The sequence below is a fragment of the Pocillopora verrucosa genome, chromosome 1, assembly GCF_036669915.1.
Source record: "Pocillopora verrucosa isolate sample1 chromosome 1, ASM3666991v2, whole genome shotgun sequence".
Taxonomy (NCBI): domain Eukaryota; kingdom Metazoa; phylum Cnidaria; class Anthozoa; order Scleractinia; family Pocilloporidae; genus Pocillopora; species Pocillopora verrucosa.
This window is the reverse complement of record NC_089312.1, coordinates 2,671,911-2,695,012: the sequence shown is the minus strand read 5'-3', so window position 1 is coordinate 2,695,012 and position 23,102 is coordinate 2,671,911. Positions and strand designations below refer to the sequence as shown.

The 23,102-nt window shown below is 37.7% G+C and overlaps 3 protein-coding genes across 6 annotated transcripts; 1 reads left to right on the top strand and 2 right to left on the bottom strand.

Annotated features, from left to right (window-relative positions):
* Positions 1–744: 744 nt before the first annotated feature.
* LOC131794108 (ras-related and estrogen-regulated growth inhibitor) lies at positions 745–9,644 on the bottom strand. Of its 4 annotated transcripts, XM_059111622.2 has the most exons (6): positions 9,366–9,644; positions 6,814–6,865; positions 4,315–4,453; positions 2,525–2,581; positions 2,295–2,368; positions 745–1,829 (listed from the first exon to the last, which is right to left on the bottom strand). In XM_059111622.2, the coding sequence occupies exons 2-6, from the start codon at positions 6,853–6,855 to the stop codon at positions 1,392–1,394; spliced, it is 750 nt and encodes a 249-aa protein (XP_058967605.2). In that variant the 5' UTR covers positions 6,856–6,865; positions 9,366–9,644; the 3' UTR covers positions 745–1,391. The 4 variants fall into 4 exon arrangements, with proteins under 4 accessions (XP_058967605.2, XP_058967607.2, XP_058967604.2 ...); XM_059111624.2 differs by lacking the exons at positions 6,814–6,865; positions 9,366–9,644 and adding an exon at positions 4,553–4,916 and having other exon boundaries at positions 748–1,829; XM_059111621.2 differs by lacking the exon at positions 6,814–6,865 and having other exon boundaries at positions 753–1,829; positions 9,366–9,642.
* Positions 9,645–10,892: 1,248 nt separating this feature from the next.
* Positions 10,893–16,292, bottom strand: LOC131794094 (ras-related and estrogen-regulated growth inhibitor-like). Its single transcript, XM_059111602.2, has 5 exons — positions 16,027–16,292; positions 15,769–15,913; positions 13,692–13,748; positions 12,422–12,495; positions 10,893–11,975 (listed from the first exon to the last, which is right to left on the bottom strand). The coding sequence occupies exons 1-5, from the start codon at positions 16,027–16,029 to the stop codon at positions 11,583–11,585; spliced, it is 672 nt and encodes a 223-aa protein (XP_058967585.1). The 5' UTR covers positions 16,030–16,292; the 3' UTR covers positions 10,893–11,582.
* A 1,976-nt stretch (positions 16,293–18,268) lies between these two features.
* On the top strand, positions 18,269–22,227 carry LOC131794092 (methionine-R-sulfoxide reductase B1-like). Its single transcript, XM_059111601.2, has 3 exons — positions 18,269–18,374; positions 19,626–19,789; positions 21,169–22,227. The coding sequence occupies exons 1-3, from the start codon at positions 18,320–18,322 to the stop codon at positions 21,334–21,336; spliced, it is 387 nt and encodes a 128-aa protein (XP_058967584.2). The 5' UTR covers positions 18,269–18,319; the 3' UTR covers positions 21,337–22,227.
* Positions 22,228–23,102: the final 875 nt, after the last annotated feature.

Genomic DNA, 23,102 nt, shown 5'->3' with positions numbered 1-23,102 from the left:
GCCTCAGCAACCTGGACGAGTGTTACTTCCTTGTTTTGTTTTTTTTTTTGTGTTTTTTTTTCGCCTTCTTTCATAAATCAGTTTACGTGTGGCAGTTGCTAGAACTGATGATGTATAATGTTCTGGTCGTATTTGTGAAAAGATGCGAAATATGGTCTTTTGAGATAACAATCTAGCATTTAATGATTCTGTAATGTTTTCCAAGTGAGGAGTTAAACAAAACGTGTGACCTTTGGTAGTCTGTCCAACAGAAACCACAATCTTTAGTTTGTACATCTTGATGTCTTTTCATCATGTGTTTGCGTTGAATGAGGGAAAAATTCTTAACGTTTTGCAGGACTACGTCTCATCTGTTGCACAGTATTTACATCTAAAGTTACTTAAGGTAAATGATTTGCTCGTTGATATTTAAGGCATCAGTTCTTAAACCTATAACGAAGAAAAGTCTTTTGGTTGTATCTTGTGAAGTGTTGCATGATACAGGGGTGCTCGGAGAATTCGGCAGAATAATGGCGTAGAGTAAAGTCTGATGGGAGGGCAAGGTCAATCAATACGAAAATACCCACAAGGTATTAACATTTGCTCAAAATTCCAAACGTTTCCAGATTAAAAAGCTTAAAGTCTCAGGAGATGAAAAAAAAAATCGATTCCTTTGGCCATTTTCTATACCTACCTTTCCATTTATAAACAAACACATTTAAATCTCTTGACATGTTTTCAACACTTCCAACCGTTTCAGCTCTCATCTACGCTTTCGCGTTTTTGTTCAAAAATGCAACTTTTCGATGCATGTTTGCCTGTCATCCACACTAAAACCTTCCCGAAAACGCTGATGTAAACGAAGACTGCATGTATTCGATTGTCATATCTGATAGAGTATACAACTATATATTTGGAGTTTCTTTTAATTTCCTTTCATTGATGTTCAATGAAATGAAAACCTCTTATTCCATCTCCTGCTCTCGATAGAAACTTACGTATCCAGGCCTTGTTATTCATAATTTATCAGTCCAGCTTGATATTGATTTTAAATATGACGAACAATGGAGAGGGTAAGGTACACTGTTGGGGCTATAGACAAAATATTTTTAGCCTTTTTTGGATTCCTATTTACAAGAGTTTCTGGTGTTTCAAAAATTACTGATAAACTTAAGAGTTCTCCTATGTTTTAAATAAACGGAAAGACTCTAACTTGAACAATTTCATAGTATAAACTTGCTCTATCACGTGTTCACAAATTTGCAATCATTACAAATGATTTGAGTCGAGGGAGATTTTATTTAAAATTGTTCTGAAACGTTTTCTTTCCCTTGAGGTGAATTAGCCCAGATGTTGTCACGTAAAACTATTTTCTTCACCTTGCACAGCGCAGTTCTTGGTGACGTGATAAATCAAAGAGTCGAAGTCCTGTCCCTGTTTTCAATCACTTGTGGAGTGGGGCTACTTGTGTGCGACCTGTGTTTTAGTCCTTTTCTCATCCGCGTCATAAGTGGAGATTTTGAACCATTTCCCTTATTATTTAGAGAGAATCGAAGCGAACCGCGTAGAACATCTTGCGTACCATCAAACCCTTCGTAGCTTGAAATGGTGTAAAACTCACATCCGAGCTCCATCGCTAATAATCTTCCTTCGTATTCTGTCACATCCTGTTCGTATTTAAGATCCTTTTTGGTAGCTATTAGAAATATCGCGGCCCGATTGACGTTTCTTGTCTCAAGGAGGTACTTAGTGATTAGAGCTGCTTCTCTGAACGACGAACGATCTGTCGTTGAATAAAGAACGAAATATACATCTGCCGAGGAACATGCATCGATCTTTTCCACAGAGTTCTGTGAGATGAAAAACATCAGTTTATTAGTTGTCACTGAAAAGTATTTCACGTAGATATCTTTATCATGTAGAAATCTATAGGAGCATCATGGAAAAAGCGACCTGCTCTCTTTTTGAATTACAATTCCAGAAAAGAGAAGCCAGAAGAGCAATTTTTAAGACAGTGGCACGAAAGTATCATGGGATTGTATTGGTTTTACGTTACAGCGCCCACGATTGGACTAGAAACTGGCACTACTTTCCCTGCCAATCGGATGCTTATCAACAGTTCGCGGTTTCCCGCGCTTGAGGAAATTTTTCCTTCTCCTCATTGGTTGTTGTGATTACTTGGGTTCGGTTTTGTGTCACTGGAATAACTAAGGCGAAAAACGCTAAGAAAGGGATACGTAACTTGCGATGGACTCTTTTTTTGTGAAAGCTATAAATTTCTTGTAAATTTTGAAAAAGCAGCTTGATCTACTCACTTGTCCCGCAGTGTCCAAGATTTCTAAAAGGATTTTTTGTCCGTCCACTTCAACGCGATGACGATATGTTTCTTCTGAAGTTAAAGGAATGGTAGCAATTAGATATAATCTGTCACTTTTTTGGCTTAAAACTAAAACTTGATCAGGTGTAGCCGACCCTTTTACAGTACAGGTCACGTGGTAAGCTGTTGGCCAATGAAATTGAACAAGAAGAAAATGTTTTTCATTACCTAAAGTGCTGTCGTATTCTCCAATGTATCGCTTTGTGAGAAGTCTGACTGTGAAGGCTAAAAACAACGATAACAACAACAACTTAAAATCATCTTTAGTAATCAAAAAGCAATCTTTATGTTACTTAGCTATTTTAAATAGTTTATTTACTACTAACTTCAAGCTACATTTTCAAAACAGCTCTTTTATAAACCATAATCTCGCGTTTCATTCAAAGCCAGTTACAGGCGGTTTACTGCTGCTTGTAAGACCTCTTACCGCCCTTTGTTTAGCCTGCCGGAGCAGGCTCTTGTTTTTCGGTTTTGCCTTACGACCCCTTTCCGGGCACAGCCGCCTATTAAATCATCAGAGGCCGCTTATTGGGAACGTTTTTGAAACCCCTGCATAATCCATCTATATTTTTAACTTTTTCCATTCTGTGTTGGGTGTGGTTCACAGGAATGCTGACAGAGTAAGCGGAATGAACTTTGCGTGCAATATGTAAACACGCTGTAAACACGCTGATAAAACTTCCACGCTATCCTAAATTAAAATCGAGTGCGGTTGTACAATTTTAATCTGTTTTTAATAGCTGTGTTAATTTATCTTGATAAACATACTTTGCAGCATGTATGGCCAGTAGTCACGAAAAGAAATGATACGAAGTTTCTAGATCTGGGAATATGTCTACAAAGTTTGAATTTAACCTTTAGTGCAAACCTTGCTTTGCTAATTTAACAGCCTTGATTTGTTAGAATTTCGGCCCTTGGCATACGGAATTGTTCATCTTTGCTTTTATTGTTATTGTCTACTATAGGGGTGGATTTCCTTTTATGGTAACCACCACAAATCTTCGTGTCTTCCTCTACTTATGAAGGCGCGTACAGCCTTTTGACACGCAATCCATTGATACTCTGTTCGTTTGCTCGAGTATTCAAACTTTCAAGAATTAAATTTTTCTCGCATTGAAAGGGTTCTGCCGCATTTTTTAAAGTTCGGCGTTTGTTTCTCAATTTCATAATAAGCTATCTGTTTTTGTGTTCTCTATCGATGTCCCTCCTTGTCCCTTGAGTTCAAGTTTTATTTATATGTTGCTCCGAGCTGAAATCTCCGTTTAGTAGAAGTTAGAAATGAAAATATTTGATATGGTTACGAAAAGATTGAAAAGTCCTTATATTCTGGAAAATTTATTTTCGCCCGGGCGGAAAAGCGAATTTCTTTCACGGAAGCAGGTCATGCAACTTTACGTTTTAAGTGTTAAGACCCAAAAAAATCCGGAATAAGCGCTGTTTTGCGCACGTACCAACTTCAACACACGGCCAACAGTTTCGAAATAATTCATAAAGATAGCCTAGAATGGATTCTAAAAACAAATGTTTCTAGCGGGGAAACTAGCTGTGCTATGGAACGTGACTGTAATATCAACAACTACAATGACCTTTCACCTGTCGCTAGTGTATAAACATAGTTGCAAACATATGAAAGAATGTTTTTCACGCTAAAGCGTTGAAGCGATGACTTTGTCGACATTCGACATTGGTGTCAATTAATTTTACTGTGATGTTTTTCTTCATTCTCTGTTATCTCAAAACCACACGTCGCATAAAAAGGCATCACGAGAAATGTGCACAGCAACAACTCGTGACTTAGAAGAACGTTTCAATGTAAAGAAAATTGTTTAAACATTCCTTATACGGCGACCCGCGGTGAGATAAAGCTTTGTTTGATTTCAAGCTTTGTTTGATTTCAAGCTTTCAGCTTAAAACAAAAGAAAACATGCAACGATTTGACATGTTTGGCTTTCAAATACCTGATTTTCCTACTCCATCCTTTCCCAGTACGACGGAGCGAATACTTTTTAAGTTTCCATTGTTGTTCCCAGTGGTTGCTCTAGGCTTTGTTGTACTTTGGAAGTTCGATGGAATTGTCAAGCTATCCATGGTTCTATCCTGGAGGAAGAAGACGGAAATGAGAACTTTAAGCTGAAAAACAAACAGTACCTCACGCATGTACTTCAAATCATTCACTTCTAATTTGAAGAATCTCACTCAAGGACTAGCGTTTCCAAATAAACAGCTCGACCTCTTACTTGCCATCTTGGCTGTACCGATAACCAAATATCAAGTCAACCTCTAGAGAACCTTATTTTTATGCAATGCCCGTTGAGACCTCCTGTCAACAATCGTTTTAAAATCGCCTCCATGATAATAGACTAATATGTGGAATATTCCATTTGTTTACCACAGCCATTTTGATGCCCTTATGTTTCGAGGTATGTGGTCAGAATTTTCAGAGCAGGCGTACATTCCGATGAAAAGAAATAAAAGAAGAGCTAGAGGTGATAATTACAAGTTAAACTGCTAATCAACTGCACTTCAAAATGATTTTAAAAGTCATACTTCAAGACTTCTATGTCTAAAAAGCCACAAAGACCACTCATTACACACGCACTGTTTTTCATACCATATTTGAGTTCTGTGTCTTCAGTGTATGCAACTCCTCTCAAAAGCAGTTGTGTATTGCTCAGAAAATGTTGGAGGTCCGTAACGCTTCGATATTAAATCTCAAATGAAGTTATTGTTCAATTATTTTGAACTATTGTTTTACGTTGTTGTTGACGTCATTCCTGTGGTGATACCTTTGTAATTATTGCCCTCCGCGGGCTGCCGGAAGTACGCGCGCTAATACGCCTTTTCAATGAGATTTAGTCGAACTTCGCTTAGGCGCTTATGGCGTAATCACTGATTTAGTGTAACTAACCCAGTTATTACAATTTTCATCAATAAACGAAGCCATAAACGTAAATACTCAAATATTTCGGATTAGTCGAGTTCTGCCGATTTCTGTGAGAGGCTAAGAAGCGTGTTGGCTACAAAACTTACCAATTAAGTTGCCTTCAAGTTAGATGAATCTTTATCATCGACTAAGATTTTTTTAAAACTAAAAACATTTGTGACATGCTTATCTTTCTTACTCCATCACGTACAGGGCTCTCAAATAAAAGAAACATGGCAGTTGGTACGAAAACAATTAATGTGTTTGTACCCTTGAGACATGGTACATTAATTACGTCCACCAGTTGCAGACGAAATGCGCGCTACTTCCAAGGTTTGTCAAGCGAACAGTTTACCGGTCTCAGCGTGTCTACGACTCCTAAATCTCATTGTATAACTTGAATCCACCTTTAAAAAATTCTTTTAATAGTCTGTAGTGGGATCTCATATCTTTTAGGTAAAGTTCAGCGAGAATTTCATATCAAAATTGCGTAATTAAAGACGACTGCAGGTACAATAAGGTAATTAACAAGTTTTCAATTATGTTTTGTCGGTAATAATTGTTCACGTTTGATGAAAACGCATAACGTCCGAACAATACATTCAATAGAATAGCTAGGCAGCCCCTGGTAAGAGAATTGTCAACCACATAATTTTCGACGAATTACTGCGACAAGATCTACGTCAATGACATTTTACTCAGGCTAAGGCAAAATTCATAGATTTCAAAAGACTGCTATGTAAATTAAATGGATATCTGGTAGTTTTATTTTTAGTATCTTAATTGGTGATGTGGCTGTTTTTCTGCTCTCTCATTAAAAATGTACAAATCTATTTGTATTTTGTCAGTTGTTGGTCAGTTTGTGAGTAACGTAGATTGCACTGTGGTAAACACATGCTGTAAGTTATGATTATAGTAAGAACATCAGTCCAAGGTATCAGTCAGTGCGCTTAGATATGACGTGGGAAAAATCGCTCGACTTCCGCTGCAAAAAATCTTAATCTACGGGCTCAGAACGAGAAGGAATAGCAAACGGCCAATCACAAAGCAGCAATGCGGAAACTTTTTAGGCTATCCGATTAAAAAGTAGTCTTATCGATTTGGCCTTTTTTTGTTGATGTTTGCAAATTTGCCTTCTTGCCACCAGATATCTTCTTAGAGAATTGATCAGACTGTGACTCTGATGTTGTTTAGACGAAGCTCTTTAGTTGATTTCTTTTTTTTTTGCAATCTTCCCTTTCAGCAGCCACCCATCTCCTTCTAGAATTACTTGGTAACTAGACCTTGGTGTTTCATTAAGATGACGTTTTAAACTGAATCTTTTTTTTTTTTTTTTTCATTTTCTGCAATCTTTCCCTTTAGCTGCCGCACGTCTCCTTCTCGAACATACTGTTGACGAGAATTTTATGTGTAAACAAACACACGAAGTTCTTAAACGGATTATTTTTTTTCCTATTTGGCAATCCTCCCTATTAGCTGCCACACAGCAGTTTCTAGACTATACTTTGGTTTTAATCAAGATAATGTTATTTACTGATGCTTTTCTCTTTTTGAAATCTTCCCTTTCAGCTGTCATTTCCTTTTTTCTGGAATCAATTGAAAACGATAATTTAGTGCTTTAGCAAGATAACGCTCGCGCTCTTTAAATAAACAAAGGCATTAATGATGAGCTTGTTTACTCTCATCACAAAATAATTTTAATTATTGTGTGATGATGATTATTTTCCCGAGTTAAAAGATTTTAACTTTTCCTCTCTGACCGCCAACGGTAATGACTGAGCGAAATTCGATTGACAGCAGCCATCTCAATTTTTATTTCCTTCATTTTTCTTCTCTTACGCCATCGTTTATATCATCGTTTCACACAACATACTTTTCGTGACTTGTGAAATATCTCGCGTGCTTTAATGTTTACAACTGCCCTTATTCAGTTTCCGTGATGAATCATGCATTTCTGAGTTAAAATATTGTGGAATGCCAAAATTAACGAACGACAGGAAGTGATCCAATTACTGAAAACATTTAGCCGTGTTATTTTGCCGCTTTGAGCCAGATTTTTCCATATCCTCACGACACACAGTAGGATGGCGTCTGTTCGCCACGTGTTGCCGGCCTGTTTTCAAGTAGTAACCTGGCGTTTTGAGTTCAGCATTCTTTTAATTTTTTTTTCACAAAGCAAAACTACCTCCACGAAATTTTAGGTGGCTGAGATAGAAAGAGGGAACAGAAGCATTCTAAACAAACATGAAGAGGCAAGGATAGATGCAAGTGATAATATTAAAAAAATTCCAAATAATATTTTGGCCATTGCAATTTTCAAAAGACGTAAACCTTAACCTCGTCCCTCTTCGCTCTATGATATTTGTCAATTTGAATTATGTTTATGAGAAGAATTGTTTTTTTGAGAATCAGAGCACTCTTCATGGGTCCTTTAAAATTCGTTAGTCATCACAAACAAGAATATTATACACATGTGTAATATGTGAAACTTCAGGACGGCCCTCGTATAATGCACTGCTGTTTGTTTGTTGGTAAACTCTATACTCGATTCAATACTTGTGTATACGCCAAACTTCAAGTGGGGTCTATTCATTAATAAACTAATCAAGTATATTTGCTCACTATAAGCTTGGCAATTACACAGTAAAAGCCACAAACACAAAAGCTCTCGGCAAGGACATTAAAGATGTTGGCCCTGTTTTCAGTGGTGCATGAAGCGGTAACTGAATTGGAGACCAACGCAGACTCTTTTAATCAAGAAAAAGAAAATTTTTTGTCTCTCTTCCCATCGATCAACAGGAATCAGTAAATAACCTTTGACATTCTCACAAATGTGAACCCTCAAAATAGGCCGCGCTTTTTTACTGAGGAATAGAATTTTTGAGATCCGACTGTACTGGAAACTATACGATCATGAATACATCTCTTCAATTCAAAGGCATGCTGTGTTCCTGTTAATGTGTTAATGCATTTAGCCAAGCATTAAACTATTATCACTGTAGAGGGTCATGTTAATCTTATTGCTTAGTCTGATTTCGGTAACACACAACAAAGAATCTTTGGAATAGAGGTGATAATCAAAGGGCGTTGTGGTTTCCTTGTCGGTTCGCATAGATCCGCAACTTGAAATCGATTCATCTTTATCAGATATTCTGGACACGTCTTTTAGCTAAGTGGGTGCACTAATGCCAATTTGTTTGTTTGTTTTTTTTCCTCCCATGCGATCTTATCAAAAAATGAACGCCTCTTCCCTAAACGTAAGTCAGACTTGCGTATTTCCTTAATAGATTTTAAAGGTATTAAATGAAACTTTAAATTTTCCTCCTCTGTAATGTGTGGGCTAGCACTAATGTTGTTAGGATCGAGACTGCCTCGCAAGCCATTTCATCTTTTCTTTTTTCTTTTCCTTTTTACCTGGCAAAATTGATGCTATCGTCTTAACTATGTTAGGAATAAAAATCCCTAAGGATGGCGTATGCTTTTTTCGATATTTTCTGCAGGGTAGAAACGTCGGCATGTGAGTTCTGTAGGTGTTAACAAACAATCACATGGGCAAAAAGAATTCTGAAGGCCTTTTAAATCTACTCTTAACTCTCCAGTGTAAAATTGCTTTGAATGTGTTCGAGGCTAAATAAAATGGATTACATGAGATTTATCGTTTGGAAGACATGCACATGTTACACATCCAAGAACCGCGCTTGTTTTGACTGGGAGCACAAAATAATCATACTTGATTTTCTCATGTCTCATAAAGATTAAAAGGAACAGAATTTTTACATACAAATGAAATTTTGGTAACGTATTTAGTTTTGGTTAGCATCTTTTTCCGTTTCTCAACCGAGTTTCCTTTCATCGTCCTTTATCCCGTTGAAATCTCTTAATTCCTCTATCACTTGAAGAAAATTTCTCTAGTAAGAATAAATTGAGAAATTCAATAAATCAATACTTATACTCTGTATGTCAAAGGTGAAAGAAACTGGTCTGAATTGCTCACTTTCAGTTTCCAATCTCCCCAGAGTCTCCAATAGTCAGAAGCTTTCACAGAAACCATACGATGACTCACAAGATGTATTAAAAACACATTACCGGACTAGAGTTCCTTTGCCTTCCACTTTTAAACATCCAGGTTGACATCTTGAATTCGGGCATTAGGAGCTAAATTAAGAAACAGCTCTAGAAGGTCTAGTCTCTAAAAACGCCTCTTCCAATTCGGCAACTTGCCCGGCAACCTGCTATGCACGTATCTCATTCGATCTCGCGTCCGATGTCCTACTGTTTGGCGTTAAATATTGTTGCAAGTGCTAGCTAGTGACCTTAGCAACTAAGACAGTCATCGGGAAGTTGTGGTTGAATTCCGGTGTTATCTCCTGCTGGAGAAGCACAAACGTAAGCTATCGAGCATGAACAGGAATTTAAACCCTCTTAAAATGCTGGGTTCTTTGAAAATGCGACAAAAAAAAAACACTTGAGTTCTGTTCTTGTTTGCATTCGTTTGCAGAAGTGGTTATCAACAGTAATTCCGTCCTCTATAATTGGATTCCGTTCGGTTATCTCCCTTGTTTGACGTATTTCATGACGAAGTGGAAATTACGAGAGGGTTCATCTTAGCCTTCTTGACACAAAAATAAACCTGGAATAAAAATGGAAGCAGTGTTGCGCCATTCGTCAGATTCGAAGTCATGTCGCAATGGAATACTTATAAATGCTTTATTTTCCTATTTCAGCTTTGTTGTGTATGATAAAAAAAATGTTTTGTCCAGGCTTGCAACTTCGCTGATACATAGCCAAAAAAATAGCATAATTAAAACAAGTTTTGTTTTAAACTTGAAAAGTAAGACAGGAATGTATTTTGGCTGGGAGACGTAAGACTATAAATAAACAACACCTACGCAGTCAGAAAACAATTCAGAAGGTGTACATCCCCCGAAAAATCCCTTTTCAAATGAGATTAAAGTAAATGAAAACCATGGCCACCAAATACTACAAGTAAACAAACTGTAGACTGATTTTATAACGAGTAAGATTGTCGTGCTCGGATCAGTTGATTCTAGAGCTACGTTTGCCAAAAGACGGGTCGCTAGCAAAACGTCTTTCTGCTTCTGAATAAAGGGGTAAGTTTCTAAAGAAACTGTGGTGTTGCGTCGATGGATCTATCAACTGAGTTGGTAATGTAAATTGGCCACCGTAACGAGTTTTTAAAGCTGAAATTTCGATCGTTAGTCCTTCTCGTGAAAGAGTAATTGGATGTTTGGATTTCTAGATGATAAAGCAAAACTAACCCAACAAGCGCCGAAAAATTCATCCTCACAAGTTATGCAAATATTTCCAACGCGAGTTTCGAATTACCTTCACGCAACTCCATCTATACATGTACCATGATCCGTCCGGGAACAACGTTGAGGGGTGTAAATTGAAGGGTTTAAGGACGAGATTTGTCCGTTTTGACTTAGCAATGGAAATGTTGTATTTGGTAATAGTTATTTACCCCATCTGAATACCCAGGGTGGAACCATCTTCAGTCTGATTTCTCTTTTGCTCAGCGTTTGGCTTTCCTTCCTAACTGAAATTTATCTAATTCGTTAGACAGCGCCAAAGATTGCATTAGGAACTTGATTGTGGGGAAGTGTCATTTATTTTGCATTCTCTGTTGTGCTTTTTGAGCCTACTATCACTATTATACAAAATATTTCCTAGCCTAGAATTTACACTATCTTTTCAGAATTAATAAATACAATTAATTATTTATGCTACTGTAAATATGTACAGGTACAGAAACTTAGCTAGGTTCGAGGGTTATGTACTCTTCTATCTCTAAAAGCTCTTTTTGTTCAAGGGAGGAACGTTTTTCGGCCAAGGAATCATAATGGAACAAGATGAGGCTTCTGGGCTTCGCATGGAGGTAAATGAGCATATTGATTTTATGGAATCATGCTGCCATGGCACCGTGAGCGGCTAGAACTTTGGTTATCAGTCACGAAATTCATTATTTAATGATTTGAATTATTTTCACCAATTCGCCTTTGGGGTTTAATGTGTTCTTGCTTTCCGTGAGCGAACGCTGTTTTCAGCTAAAGTATTTGGGGTAGACACATAAATAAAGAATTCTTGTGTGATGCGGTATTTCGTTAGTTGGAAGTAGAACCCTAAACTCTTATTCTTGTAACTCGTCACTTTTCTAACAGCCTTCCTTATGATCCTGGTAATTTTCTGACTCTCCCTCCCACCCCGATGAAAACACCAGGTTGCCTTCCCCTACCTAAAAAAAATACTGATACAATACATTCGCGTGCGAATAAACACAGACTAAGTTACTGACTTTTTCCGACTCAATACATTGTCAATAAACAATCTGATGGAAGGCGATCCGTGTTTCTGTGTATTCACGTACTGCCTGAGGGTACTGTAAAGAACATTTTGAGAGTCATCGAATCCTTCCGATACCGACAGCTGGTAGAAACCACACTCCAGGGCTTGAGCCAATAGACGTCCTTCATATTCATCTACTTCTCGGAAATGCTTCAGGTCGCTTTTGTTGCCGACAAGAATTAAGCAAGCCGGATTCACGTTTTTGGTTTTCAGGAGGTACTGACAGAGCAAGGAAGCTTCCTCGAACGAGGATCGGTCGATTGTGGAGTAGAGGACGAAAAATAAGTCTGATCCTGTGTGGACGCACTTATCGATCTTTTCTAAAGAGTTCTGAAAAAGCACAGACGAATATTACCATTTTAGTTGCAGCTCAGCCTTCTCCCTGACAGGCTCCATCATCACCTGCAGTGGAGGGGAGGGTTAATGGTGCAAACTCTAACCTCGTTTAAAAAAACCTTCCTTGAATGCGGCAATGATCAGTATCTGAGCAACTGCGTATCTACCCCCCCCCCACCCCCCTTAACCCATCAACAGTCAACTGATAACAAGTTAGGATTAATGATGGGTGGGGGGGAGGGGATGGGTGCGTAGTTGTTCAGATACTGACATTGATCCGCACGTTCTTCACGTGTGAAGAAATTCGCGAGTGGATTGAGGGAGAGAGGGCGTCAGACGGAACCGAGATGGCAAATACTACTCATATTTATCCAGAGAAGTCCAAGGCCTGTCAAGATTTAGTTCACAGTTATGTTCAGCGTGAAAACGGCCTGCTTTACCTTTCCTGCTGTGTCCAAGACGTCTAGAGACAGAAACTGACCGTCGAGCTCTACATGATGACGATATGTAGATTCTGTAGCAAATTAAAAAAGCACATTAGAATTCCTCGCATGAAGTATGCATTTAAGTTCTCTTTGCGCCCATCATTGAATGTTCGAGAAAATACATGAAGGTTCACTTTTTCTCCTACGGTTTCAAACTGATTTCATACTCATTCTCCTATTGTGAAAAACTGAACGCCATGCAAACAACTTTTTACTGAAAGATTAAAGCACTATCCTTCTATCTTAATCAGTCAAATCATTTTCTATAAAATCACGGGCGACTGCGTGATTCGGCTAATGTAAGGTAAAGTTTCAATACGATGTTTCCGCTGCGATAAAACACTGAACTTCCACCTATTCCGTGGGAGGATAGAAAGCCCAAAGATACGTCAAGAAATAAAGGAAACATGATAAGAGATACCATAAATAACAGCAATTGTTCCAAGGGAGGCTTCTGTTAGAATGACATGGCATTGCATTAAAAGGAAGAGGTCGTGTTAATGTTGACCTAGATGACACATCAACCGTCGAGATAAGATTCATAAACCTCATGTGGTTTACTTCAGTCATCTACCTCTATCTCGGCGGCGATAACAACAATTCTCGACTTACAAAGACTTTCGAGTAGAGGGTGAGAGATTTATAAACGGTCCATAAATTTACTTTCATTTTTTTCTGCTTTTTTTTCAGTTATTTTTTCATTTTTCAGTAAGTTTTTATTAGTGAATTGCATGTCGTATATGAAGGGAAAAGTTGGGCGAATTTTGATGAGCTTGTAACCGCGTTAACACTAGTAAATATAGAATTACACAAAGTCGTGCGCCCTTTTGATGATACTAAAACCAGACAATTTTTCGGAAAAAAACTATCTCCAAATTTCTTTATAAGTTACAAATTAAACCATAGAGTTTCGTTTCGTGATGTTCGTCGACTTTTTCCTTTGATAGATTCACGACCTTTCCAGTGCTATTTTCGTCTTGCAATACATGGCCTAAATTTAGGCTAATGAGTGGGTAGAGATCCCTTGTTAAGATTTCACAGTTAAATCAATAGCGCATTTAGTTGAAAAGTGACAAGATGGCCACACTAAGATGGTTTTGGTAATTAACCATTTATCCAAGGAACAATTCAACGATAACAAGAGCTTATCTAAGTGTAGCAGAACTACTGTAAACTTGCCGGCAACGTAGTGACTGCTATGTCGGTTATAAGAACGTAAGCTTACCTAATGTTTTGTCGTATTCTCCAATGAAACGTCTGGTGAGAGCTCTAACTGTAAATGCTGGCGGATCGGGTGGAAAAATGATAAACCCTGTTAGTAAAAATCCCATTTGCCTATGTATACAGAACATGTAGAACGTACAAGAACGTACAAGTCGGCTGTGGGTAAGGTAATTAAATTAGGGAATAAAAACGTATTTGAGGAAAACAAGGTAATATTTTTCCCTCTTTTACAATTCTGCTCTCAGAGTGAATTAAAAAAGCAGTTTAAGACTGTTTACTTCATGTTAAATTATAGCAATCAACCAGAAAACGAATTCTGACTTCAGGTTTTGCAGCTTGCGCATGAAACTGCATCAACGGTTTGAAGACCATGATTTAGCCAAGTTTTTGAGCCAAGTTCGCCGATTGAAATCTGCGCCTCTCCATCCATGACTTCTCTTGTCCCTTACTTTGTTAACGGTTGTCTTTTCAGTATCTTTGTTTCTTGCAAATTAATATTGCACGGTCACTTTCAAACTCGATGTAGCCATGTTTTCATAGCGCAAAAAAGGTTTTGTAATTCGTGACATGAAGCTTCTTAAATCATAGCCTAAATACAGATGAACTCCTACGATAAAATTCTCTGATAACTCCAGTGTTTTTTATTCTTAAATCCTTAGTCGTGACTCTGTTAATTGTCGATACTAGCAGGTGCTTGAAATACTAGAAATTGCAAAGGACGGGCGGCCCTTCTTATGCGGCTCATTGCACGTCAATAACAGCCGAGATTTTCCGTGTTAATAGACACGACAGTTATTAACGAGCCGAGCCGAGCCGAGCCTAAAGTTATATTTGTATCTCTATATTTATATATACCCGTCAAACCATTATGTGATACAAAGACTGATTGTAATCGTGCTGAACAACGGCCCAAAAAATGATAAGACACGTGAACTAAATGCAATAGATTTACTGAAGAGAATGCTGTACTTAAATATTTTACTTTTCACAAGCTGATCTTGCTTAGTGTCTTAAAGAGCAATCGCAAAAGCAGATTATAGTTCATACGCTAATAAAAGATAATTCCTATCTTCCAGAGAGTTCGTGTCAATTCATCTTCCTTAGGGTATCTGATACTGTAAACTATCAAGCTGGGGAACATATGTTACAACAGTCAATGACTAGGAACCTTTCTATATATATATAAGTATGTTAATGTCAAACGCGACCTCAGCGACGGTGGTTTTTGATGCATCGTAGTTGGACATTTCAGTAGAGTTAACACGTACCACGTTACCAGGTCAAGAAGTTTTCTTTGACAATTTCGCGCAAATAACCGAGTAATCTGCTCGCTCTGACGATTGTTCTTCCATTTGAAAGAGCCCTCAGCGAAAAAAAGCAGAGGTCGGGCAAATGAGCGGAGACTCGGGCACTTTAATACTTGTTTATGTAGTGTGAATGTAATTATGAAAATAAACTCTCTCTTTGACAATGAAAAAATCTGCCTATACTTATTGTTCCTTTGAAAGGTTCTTATTTGTAATTCGGATGCCGTCTCGCCAAGGCTTCCTTGGGCTAAGACTATTAATGCTCGCTTCTCCGCAGGTGGGGCGCCCGCGGTTTCGCCAATTTAAAGCCGGACAATTGTTTGAAAATTCTTCCTCAGCTCGCCCTTTCTTTACCCTCGGAGGGAGATTTTTAATGAACATTTCTATGTTGGGTTTCTTTTACAAAACAAAGTGAGACGTATTCAACGCCTTGTCAAAAATGATACATATTAAAGCTTTTTGTTTGGTCACAAACAATGTGATGTGATCTCGCCAGTTTTGTGATTTCACTAGTTGCGGTTAAACCAGCTTTTCGAGATTCTACCAAGCTTCCGCTATGTTTATTTTAGTTCATTGTCTGAAATCATCGTGGTTTTTATCTTAATGAAAGTGAAACTCGTTTCTACTTCAATGTTAGTTTCTAGTTATTAGTAAACATTGTTGCGGAAAGATTCTATGTAGAGCGTAAGAACTGATCTACTGTTCAGTACATAGCTAACAACCCTTAACAGTTCAGCGGAGGTTTAATGACCGAGTAAGGAGTAAATTTACCTGATTTTCCTACACCGTCCTTTCCCAGAACTGCAATTTGAACATTTTTAACACTAGAAGTTGTTCCGTTCTTTCTTCTCTTCACCATCGGACTTTTGAGCGGTGGTCGCTCATAAGCTGCGGCCGGATGATAGGAACACTTCTCCTGTAACAACAAAGACAGACAAAATCGCTAAGAGAACTAGGTTAACGAATAATAACTGAACAAAGTTTGTAACATCTTTGGCCGCGTAACAAAGTTTCAATCGCTGTTCCTACCATTGTATGTGTAGCGGAGTTGTTATGTTAGTATTTTCGTGATGTCCTTACGCAACTTGAATGTTCTTGAATAAATAGCCCTCTCACTTGTTCACGCGCTGGTTATTACAGAATGAGATAGTTATCTTTTACGTCTTTTGTCTCCCTTCCGGTCAATACTACTCCTTGGTCACGATTCGCGTGACAAGGTGGGTATCTGTAACAACAACATCTTGGTTTCTTGCTGTGAACACCTGGCACTGATCGTGAATAGAATATAGACAGTTTTGTTAATGCTCAGTTAATCGCTTTCGGTGCTGAGAATAGCGTCGTGTTAGCACGTTTTTGAGTGAGATCACAAGTGTCAATATGAAATACGCCAACAAATTTGACCCTCTACACAGGTTGAAAAAATTTCAGCAGTGCTATCGTGTAGAGAAAAGAGCTCCGTCAACAGCACTTGACTAAACTGAAAAGACTGGCTTTTATTTATGTTATTAGAACAGAATAGAACGCGGTTTTTGTTTCATTTTGGAGTACGTTGGCTTTTTTTTTCATAGCCTTGTGGTTTCCATTGGAATTTGTTGTGGTAAATCAAAAAACGATCACAAAAATAATTGAAAGTGAGTCAAATCTGGTTTTTTTTTTATCGGATTTCTGGTATGATCTGCAAAAGGATTAGTTGCGGTTGAAAGATGGAGAAGATTTGTCAAATTCAATACGGAAAGTAAGACAAAGGAGTCAAGAGAAGCCATGAATTAGCGAGAAGTGATGAATCATTAAGGCCAGGACATTTTCAGTAACCCACATACAATTGATTGCACAATTCAGGAAATACGGCATACATTTCAAGTCTGGTGAGTAAAGTGTCTGAAAGAAGGTAATTCAGTACAATTGCACTTGAGGTGCGTTAGTAAAACAAAATGTTTTGATTGTTTAAAGGATAAGGATATTTAGACCAATGTCTCTCCCCGTTTGCTCCTCAAAGCAGATTAAGGATCCTAGTTAATGTTTATCCGAACAACGCCAATTTTAAGCTGTTATCTATTTAAACAAAGACAAAAGGTTAAATTAAAGGATTAAGCAAACCCGTGGGGGACGAAAAGGTTTGTTGCCAAAAAGATAGAAAAAAAGGTTATATTCCATGAAAGACTCGTTGTAGCCATTTCAGACAAAGTTATTTAACATGTGTATTCTTAAATGCCCTAACGGAACTAAATGGTATTACAAATATCTCTTTCATTAAGGTCGGTTAAACAGAATTCGACCCTTACTGATTGATCTTCTCATTTAGTCATGTACTTTTGCTAGCAGAGTTCCATGAAGGTCCACTGAATACGCCCAGTTAGCTTCTTAACAAAAATTGTCGACAATATTTGCAATCAAACCTTTCTTCCCGAGGAAACAGTTCTATTTCTGCCAATGTATCGAGTCCTCCCCTCCTGCGGGGAGAATTTTGCGACTCTTTATAGCCTTCCTCCCATGGGGAAAGAATTTTGATGTCTTTTGAATCGCGACATCTCCTCTTGAGGACAGAATTTTGTATCCAGTCCTCATCCAGGAATGAATTTTGCTACCATTTGAATCGCTTTCTCAAATTCTGGTGAAAAATTTCGCTACCATTTGTGTCGAGTCCTCTCTTCCTGGGGAGATAATTGTGTTGTCATTTGTATCAAGTCTTCTTGTTCTGAGAAAGAATTTTGCTGGCATTTGTGTCCAGTCCTCTCTCCTTAGGGGAAGAATTTTGCTGCAATTGCATCGAGTCTCCTCCCCCTGGGAAAATAATTTTTGTTCGTTGTATAATATTGTACTGACTTTACCAAGGACAAGACAGTAAAAAAAAAAAAAAACACTTAAAAAACAAAAACAAAAACAGAAAAAAAAAAAGTAAAAAATCTTTATCCTCACTTTACCTGGCCATCAGATTTCAGAATAATTCTGGAGATGCAAGATATGTTTCGTTTATCTTCTGAATGTTTAGTTTACAAAACCAGGAGCATTACCGTAGTGGCTCCTTGAAAAACCTTTATTTAGATACCAATATGTGCTACCTACTGCCAACGTTAGCCTGGCAAGGAGCCATTAATGGGCTCCTGGCCTGGGCTGATAAAGAAAAAATAAAAACTACAAAGGGACAACCATTTTCATTTACTCAGGTGCTCAGAATGAGAATTTAAAACCGCAATTTCCAACGTAAACTTCCCTTGTGCGACAGGGACAGTTATACTAACTTACATAACGGAAACAGACTGAGCTTGTTACCGCTGTAGAAGAAGTATCACAGGCACCATCCCACTCCGTTTTGAAGTCGATCATGTCGTTTTGCTCGTGGGACGGAGGCGAGAAATACAGAAACCACTTTGAAGCTGGTATTAATTTTATATTATTCTTCTTTCGTAAGCCATAATATTTTCTTTCTCTCTCCAGCAATGCCATGATCAATGGAGATTGCGAGTATGTTATTCGCTTTGATTATGCAAACAAGTGTTCAGACGAAATTTAAATTACGTGCATGTACTATGTAGGTTTAATTTGTCGGTACAAAGGATTTTTCGACAAATCCAAGAGTATTAGAATTTAAATTACGACTAGAAATGAGCGATCTCAACAGGAGAGTTCAAATTTCTGCATTTTGTGGTACATACAAAAAGTAGCAAATTAGCTACTTGTTTTGAGGAATTTGTACAAATGAACGAATGCGCTTGTTCTTCTTAATCAGAGACGCGACGAAATCAGGCCCAAGCCATGCTGGCAATTTTAGAGCGGTTTAAAAAGTATTTGTTGATGCATCTAGCCAAAGGTTGTGGTTTAAAAAGATGACGTGCTTCGGCTGATATCGCAGCCACAATGCTGAGTCATTTATACATGTAGGCCTTGACAACACGAGTCATCATAAGGGAAGGGGGGAGTACTGAGAAGGGGGGTTGGGGTGGGGTGGTTTAGGAGTGTTCCTTATTTAAAAAATAAAAATTGTCTTGGATTTTTTAAAAATTATAATAGGTGAAATCTGGACCATGACTTTCTATAGCAACTTAAGTCTGTAAAATGCTTCTTCTGTTTCATGAACTTTTCATTGGGAACATTGTCAAATGCTGTGATGTTTTATAAATTGTGAGTTTGTGATGATAAAATCTATCTATTTCTTGAGTTAACTGTTGCTAAGAGGAAGTTTTCAGGACAGCAATGGAAAAGTCTTCTCTTGTGTGAATCAGCTGAGTTTCCTTCCATCCTTGCGGAGGGTTCTGCCCACAGGGGAGGTGGGGGGGGGGGGGGGAGGGAAAAGGGGGTTAAACAGCAACCTCTGTATGTTGCACTGCTTCCATTACAAATATCTCTAAATCAATTCTCCTCGCTGTCTTCAATACATTTCTTTCAATTTTAGAACTGAGAACTTTTTGCTTATGAAATGATATCCTCTTGTTGATCTATTAATATCTTTCGCATCACCTTTCCTGTTAATGCTGTTTTGATATTGGAGGGAGAACTTCCTTGTAGGTCACTTTTAGTGAAATGGTTGAATGTTGAGATTGGTTTCTTTTTGTCAGGGTTTTGGTTAGATAGTGTGATTGCATTTTTATTTGTGTGGTATTTTGATGATTGCATTTTGTTGCTCTTTGCAGGAATTTATATTTGTCCCAAATGCGGTCACAAGCTCTTCAGTGCCAAGGCAAAATACAAGCATAATACACCTTGGCCAGCATTTACAGAGACAATCAGAGCAGACAGTGTGTCAAAAGCTGATGAAACTGAACCTCAGACAAGCAGTAAGGCTAAAGCGCTAAAGGTAGTTGTGCAGTGAGATGCATTCTCTAGTTAGTATACTGCAGTCTCTCATCTGAACAGTTTTACCTGTTTTTAAAAAAACTTATTCAATAATTGGAGGGTAGATGCCCTTAAGATAGCAACAAAGGAGGGAGGCATTATTCTCACCAGCAAGAAGGTCACTGTGGCAATCAAGTTGTGTGCATTCATTCAGCACACATAATTATCTAAGGGTGGATAATTTTTTTACCATGACATAGAATTCTCTGGCTAAATTACAATGGACTGACCTATTTAAACTTTAGATGCGGAGAATGTTCCACTACATTTCTTCACCCTCTACACCCTAACATCAGTATTCATAATCTCCTTATTGTTCTCTATACTTTTCTTGAGGTGCTGACAAGGAGAATTTGTTTAACAATCAAGAGCTTCTTTAGTTGATGATCATGGCCCTTTTTTCTTGTGATCTTAGTGTGTGATTCAGGGCTGATATTAATTATTAACCCTTCAACTCCCAGATCAAATTTGTATTTCTCCTTACTGTCAACCATATAATTATCATAATGTTAGTTCAGAGAATTTAGTATTAGATCAACTAATTATCCTCACATTGATATTTTTCTTTATTCTCATCACTTATCTGGTTGATATTGTATTGATATTGTAAGGAGAAATTCTGTCTTGGTCACTTATAGGAGTTAAAGGGTTAAGGAGAAATTAGATGCTAGTCATTCCTAGAGATCAAAAGGTTAATAAAACCTTGTCTCTGGTTTTATTGTTAATTCTCTCCTCTAACTGCGACTCATTTCCTTGTAGTTACGAGAAGTTAGTGCTAAATCAAGATAGCAGCTTCTTCTTGATAAGTTGGAATATTCTCATTACCTGTTTGCTGAATGGATATGTTAATCACTTCTGGGAGTTAAAGGGTAAATCAGGCAGAGGGTGAGAGGGGAGTGGGGAGGGGTTACATTAACCCTTCCACTCCCAAGATCTGATTAGTAATTCTCCTTACTATCTGCCACACAATTCTTATGATGTTAGTTCAGAGAATTTGGTATTGGATCAACTAATAATCCCATGATTGATATTCTTCTCTATTCTCATCACCTGCCTGCTTGATATTGTATTGATATTGTAAGGAGAAATTCTGTCTTGGTCACTCGTGGGAGTGAAAGGGTTAATAACATGGGTCTCAGGTAGGGAACAAAGGGGTTATTGTAAGATCCAAAGAGGTTCTTTTTTTATTGTTTTTATTTTTCTTTGATTTTTTTCCCTGGTATTTCTCTGCTTTTCGTTTTCAAGTAACATCAGCTGGCTTATTTGCAATTGCAACCAATAAAATCTGAACCATGTTGAAGGAAGTGAATTTCATGTTTTATTTTATTTTCTCTTGTGAAGGTTAGCTGTGGTAAATGTGGCAATGGTCTAGGACATGAATTCATAAAAGATGGCCCTGATGGAATCTCCTCAAGGTTCTGAATCTTCTCTGACTCACTGCAGTTTGTCCCCAAACAGGAGGAACAAGCCAGTGGGACAGCATCTAGTCATGTAAATGGAAAAAACTAAATAACAAAGCTACATTGCATTAATAAGTCCTACAAACAGGTTGTAAAAAAAATCTAAGGTGATAAATTGGGCTGTTATAATAATGATAATAATCAAGTTTATTTATTATTTAAAATGTACAACTGCTTAAAATAATACATGTTTTTGGTTCTGCTTTGTTTTGAAGGAAAAGTGTTGTAGAATCTGTAAAAATTACATTCAAGATAAAGATTTAAATTCTTTGGAGAATGAACCTGTAGGCATAGATAACTGTAATTACTAGTTAGTGGCTGTCAGCATTAATTATTGTGATCTGATGTAACAGCAAACCTTCATGCAATGTCTGTAACTGAAATCAAATTGCACAAAGATTGTAGGACATTTTACAGTTGTGCACTTAGTTGCCAAGCCTCTGATTTGGAATGTGTTGTGATAGAGATAGATTGATAAATATTGTTGTGATAGTGTCTAGTTACCATGATAACAAAGTGATTTACATTTAAAAAGGAGTAACATTTGTAAAATAACCCTTAGCCTCACACCTGTTCAAAGGCTCGGCAACCAAGCACACAGCTGTAAAATGGACGATTTTCATTGGTGCAAGTGGACTGGTGACTAGATCAAGTAGACACAAGTAATGTGTGTATTTGGATTACATATAAAGCATTTTGTTCATGGAACTATAGGTTTTTCTCAGCTAATACTATAACTTTAATGCCTACAGTGTAGTTACTGAAGCTACATTGAGAATTTTTGTTGAGGATTTCAATGAGTGCATGGCTCATTGGATTTTTGTTTGAATTTGATGAAATGTCCAGATGAAAACCCTTCCTTGAAGAGAAGCTGGATGTGGAAGATCGTCACAGCTTAATGTGATATCAAACAAAACTGCAATAAACTCTGTTCACTCAGTTTGCTTTGACTTTTAATATTTATGATATGATAAGCTGAATCAAACAGGCTTTTTGATTGGTCCTCACTCATGATCTTTTGTAGGTGGGTGCCATCATAAACAAGATTTTGTTCTTCACTATGTAAGAATAGTAGAGTCCATGTTGCTGTGCATATTATGTGGATATAGATAGAACACTTATAATTAATTCTCATAGCCAATCAACAAAGATGTATGCTCATGTATTAGGAGAATCTGCATTTTGATCTTGGAAGGTCAAGGTTTCAAACAATACTAGTAGCTTGTATTTCATCTTTTGTGCTGTTGTTTTTTATCTACTTGTTTGCAGCGTTTACTTGTGTTAAGTCGAAACTTGTAATAACAAACTTGTTACAACAAATTTAAGGGTCAGCGGTTTATCTGCAATTAGGCTTCAGTCTCCTCGCGTCCGTATACATATATTGAAATTTTCGCGCAAAAAGAACAGTAATGTTATGCAGTTTGTCGTGCTGTGATCGTTTCTTTGCTGCATCTCGTGTACTCCTTCTATCCAAACCGTCAGGTACGTTTTGCGTTGTCTTTTACCGTTTGATGTTTCGCTTTGTGATCGTCATTACTGTTGTCGGTAGTTGGCTGTAGTGCAATTTAAGTTAATCTTGTTTCCGAAACCACTGGTTACGAATAAATTGTATGGTTCGTGTAACCGTTTTGAAATTTGCCGGTGCGTTCGCTACAAAACTTATGGATCGATCTCAACCGTATTGAGACTAATCATGCTAGTTTTTTGTGTTCACAACAACTGTTACTTTGTTCGAACTACACGTGGTCCATTCCACTGAGATTCTGAAGTGTTTTCCGCAATTCCATTCCAGAATTTACTTGCTAGGGACCTAAC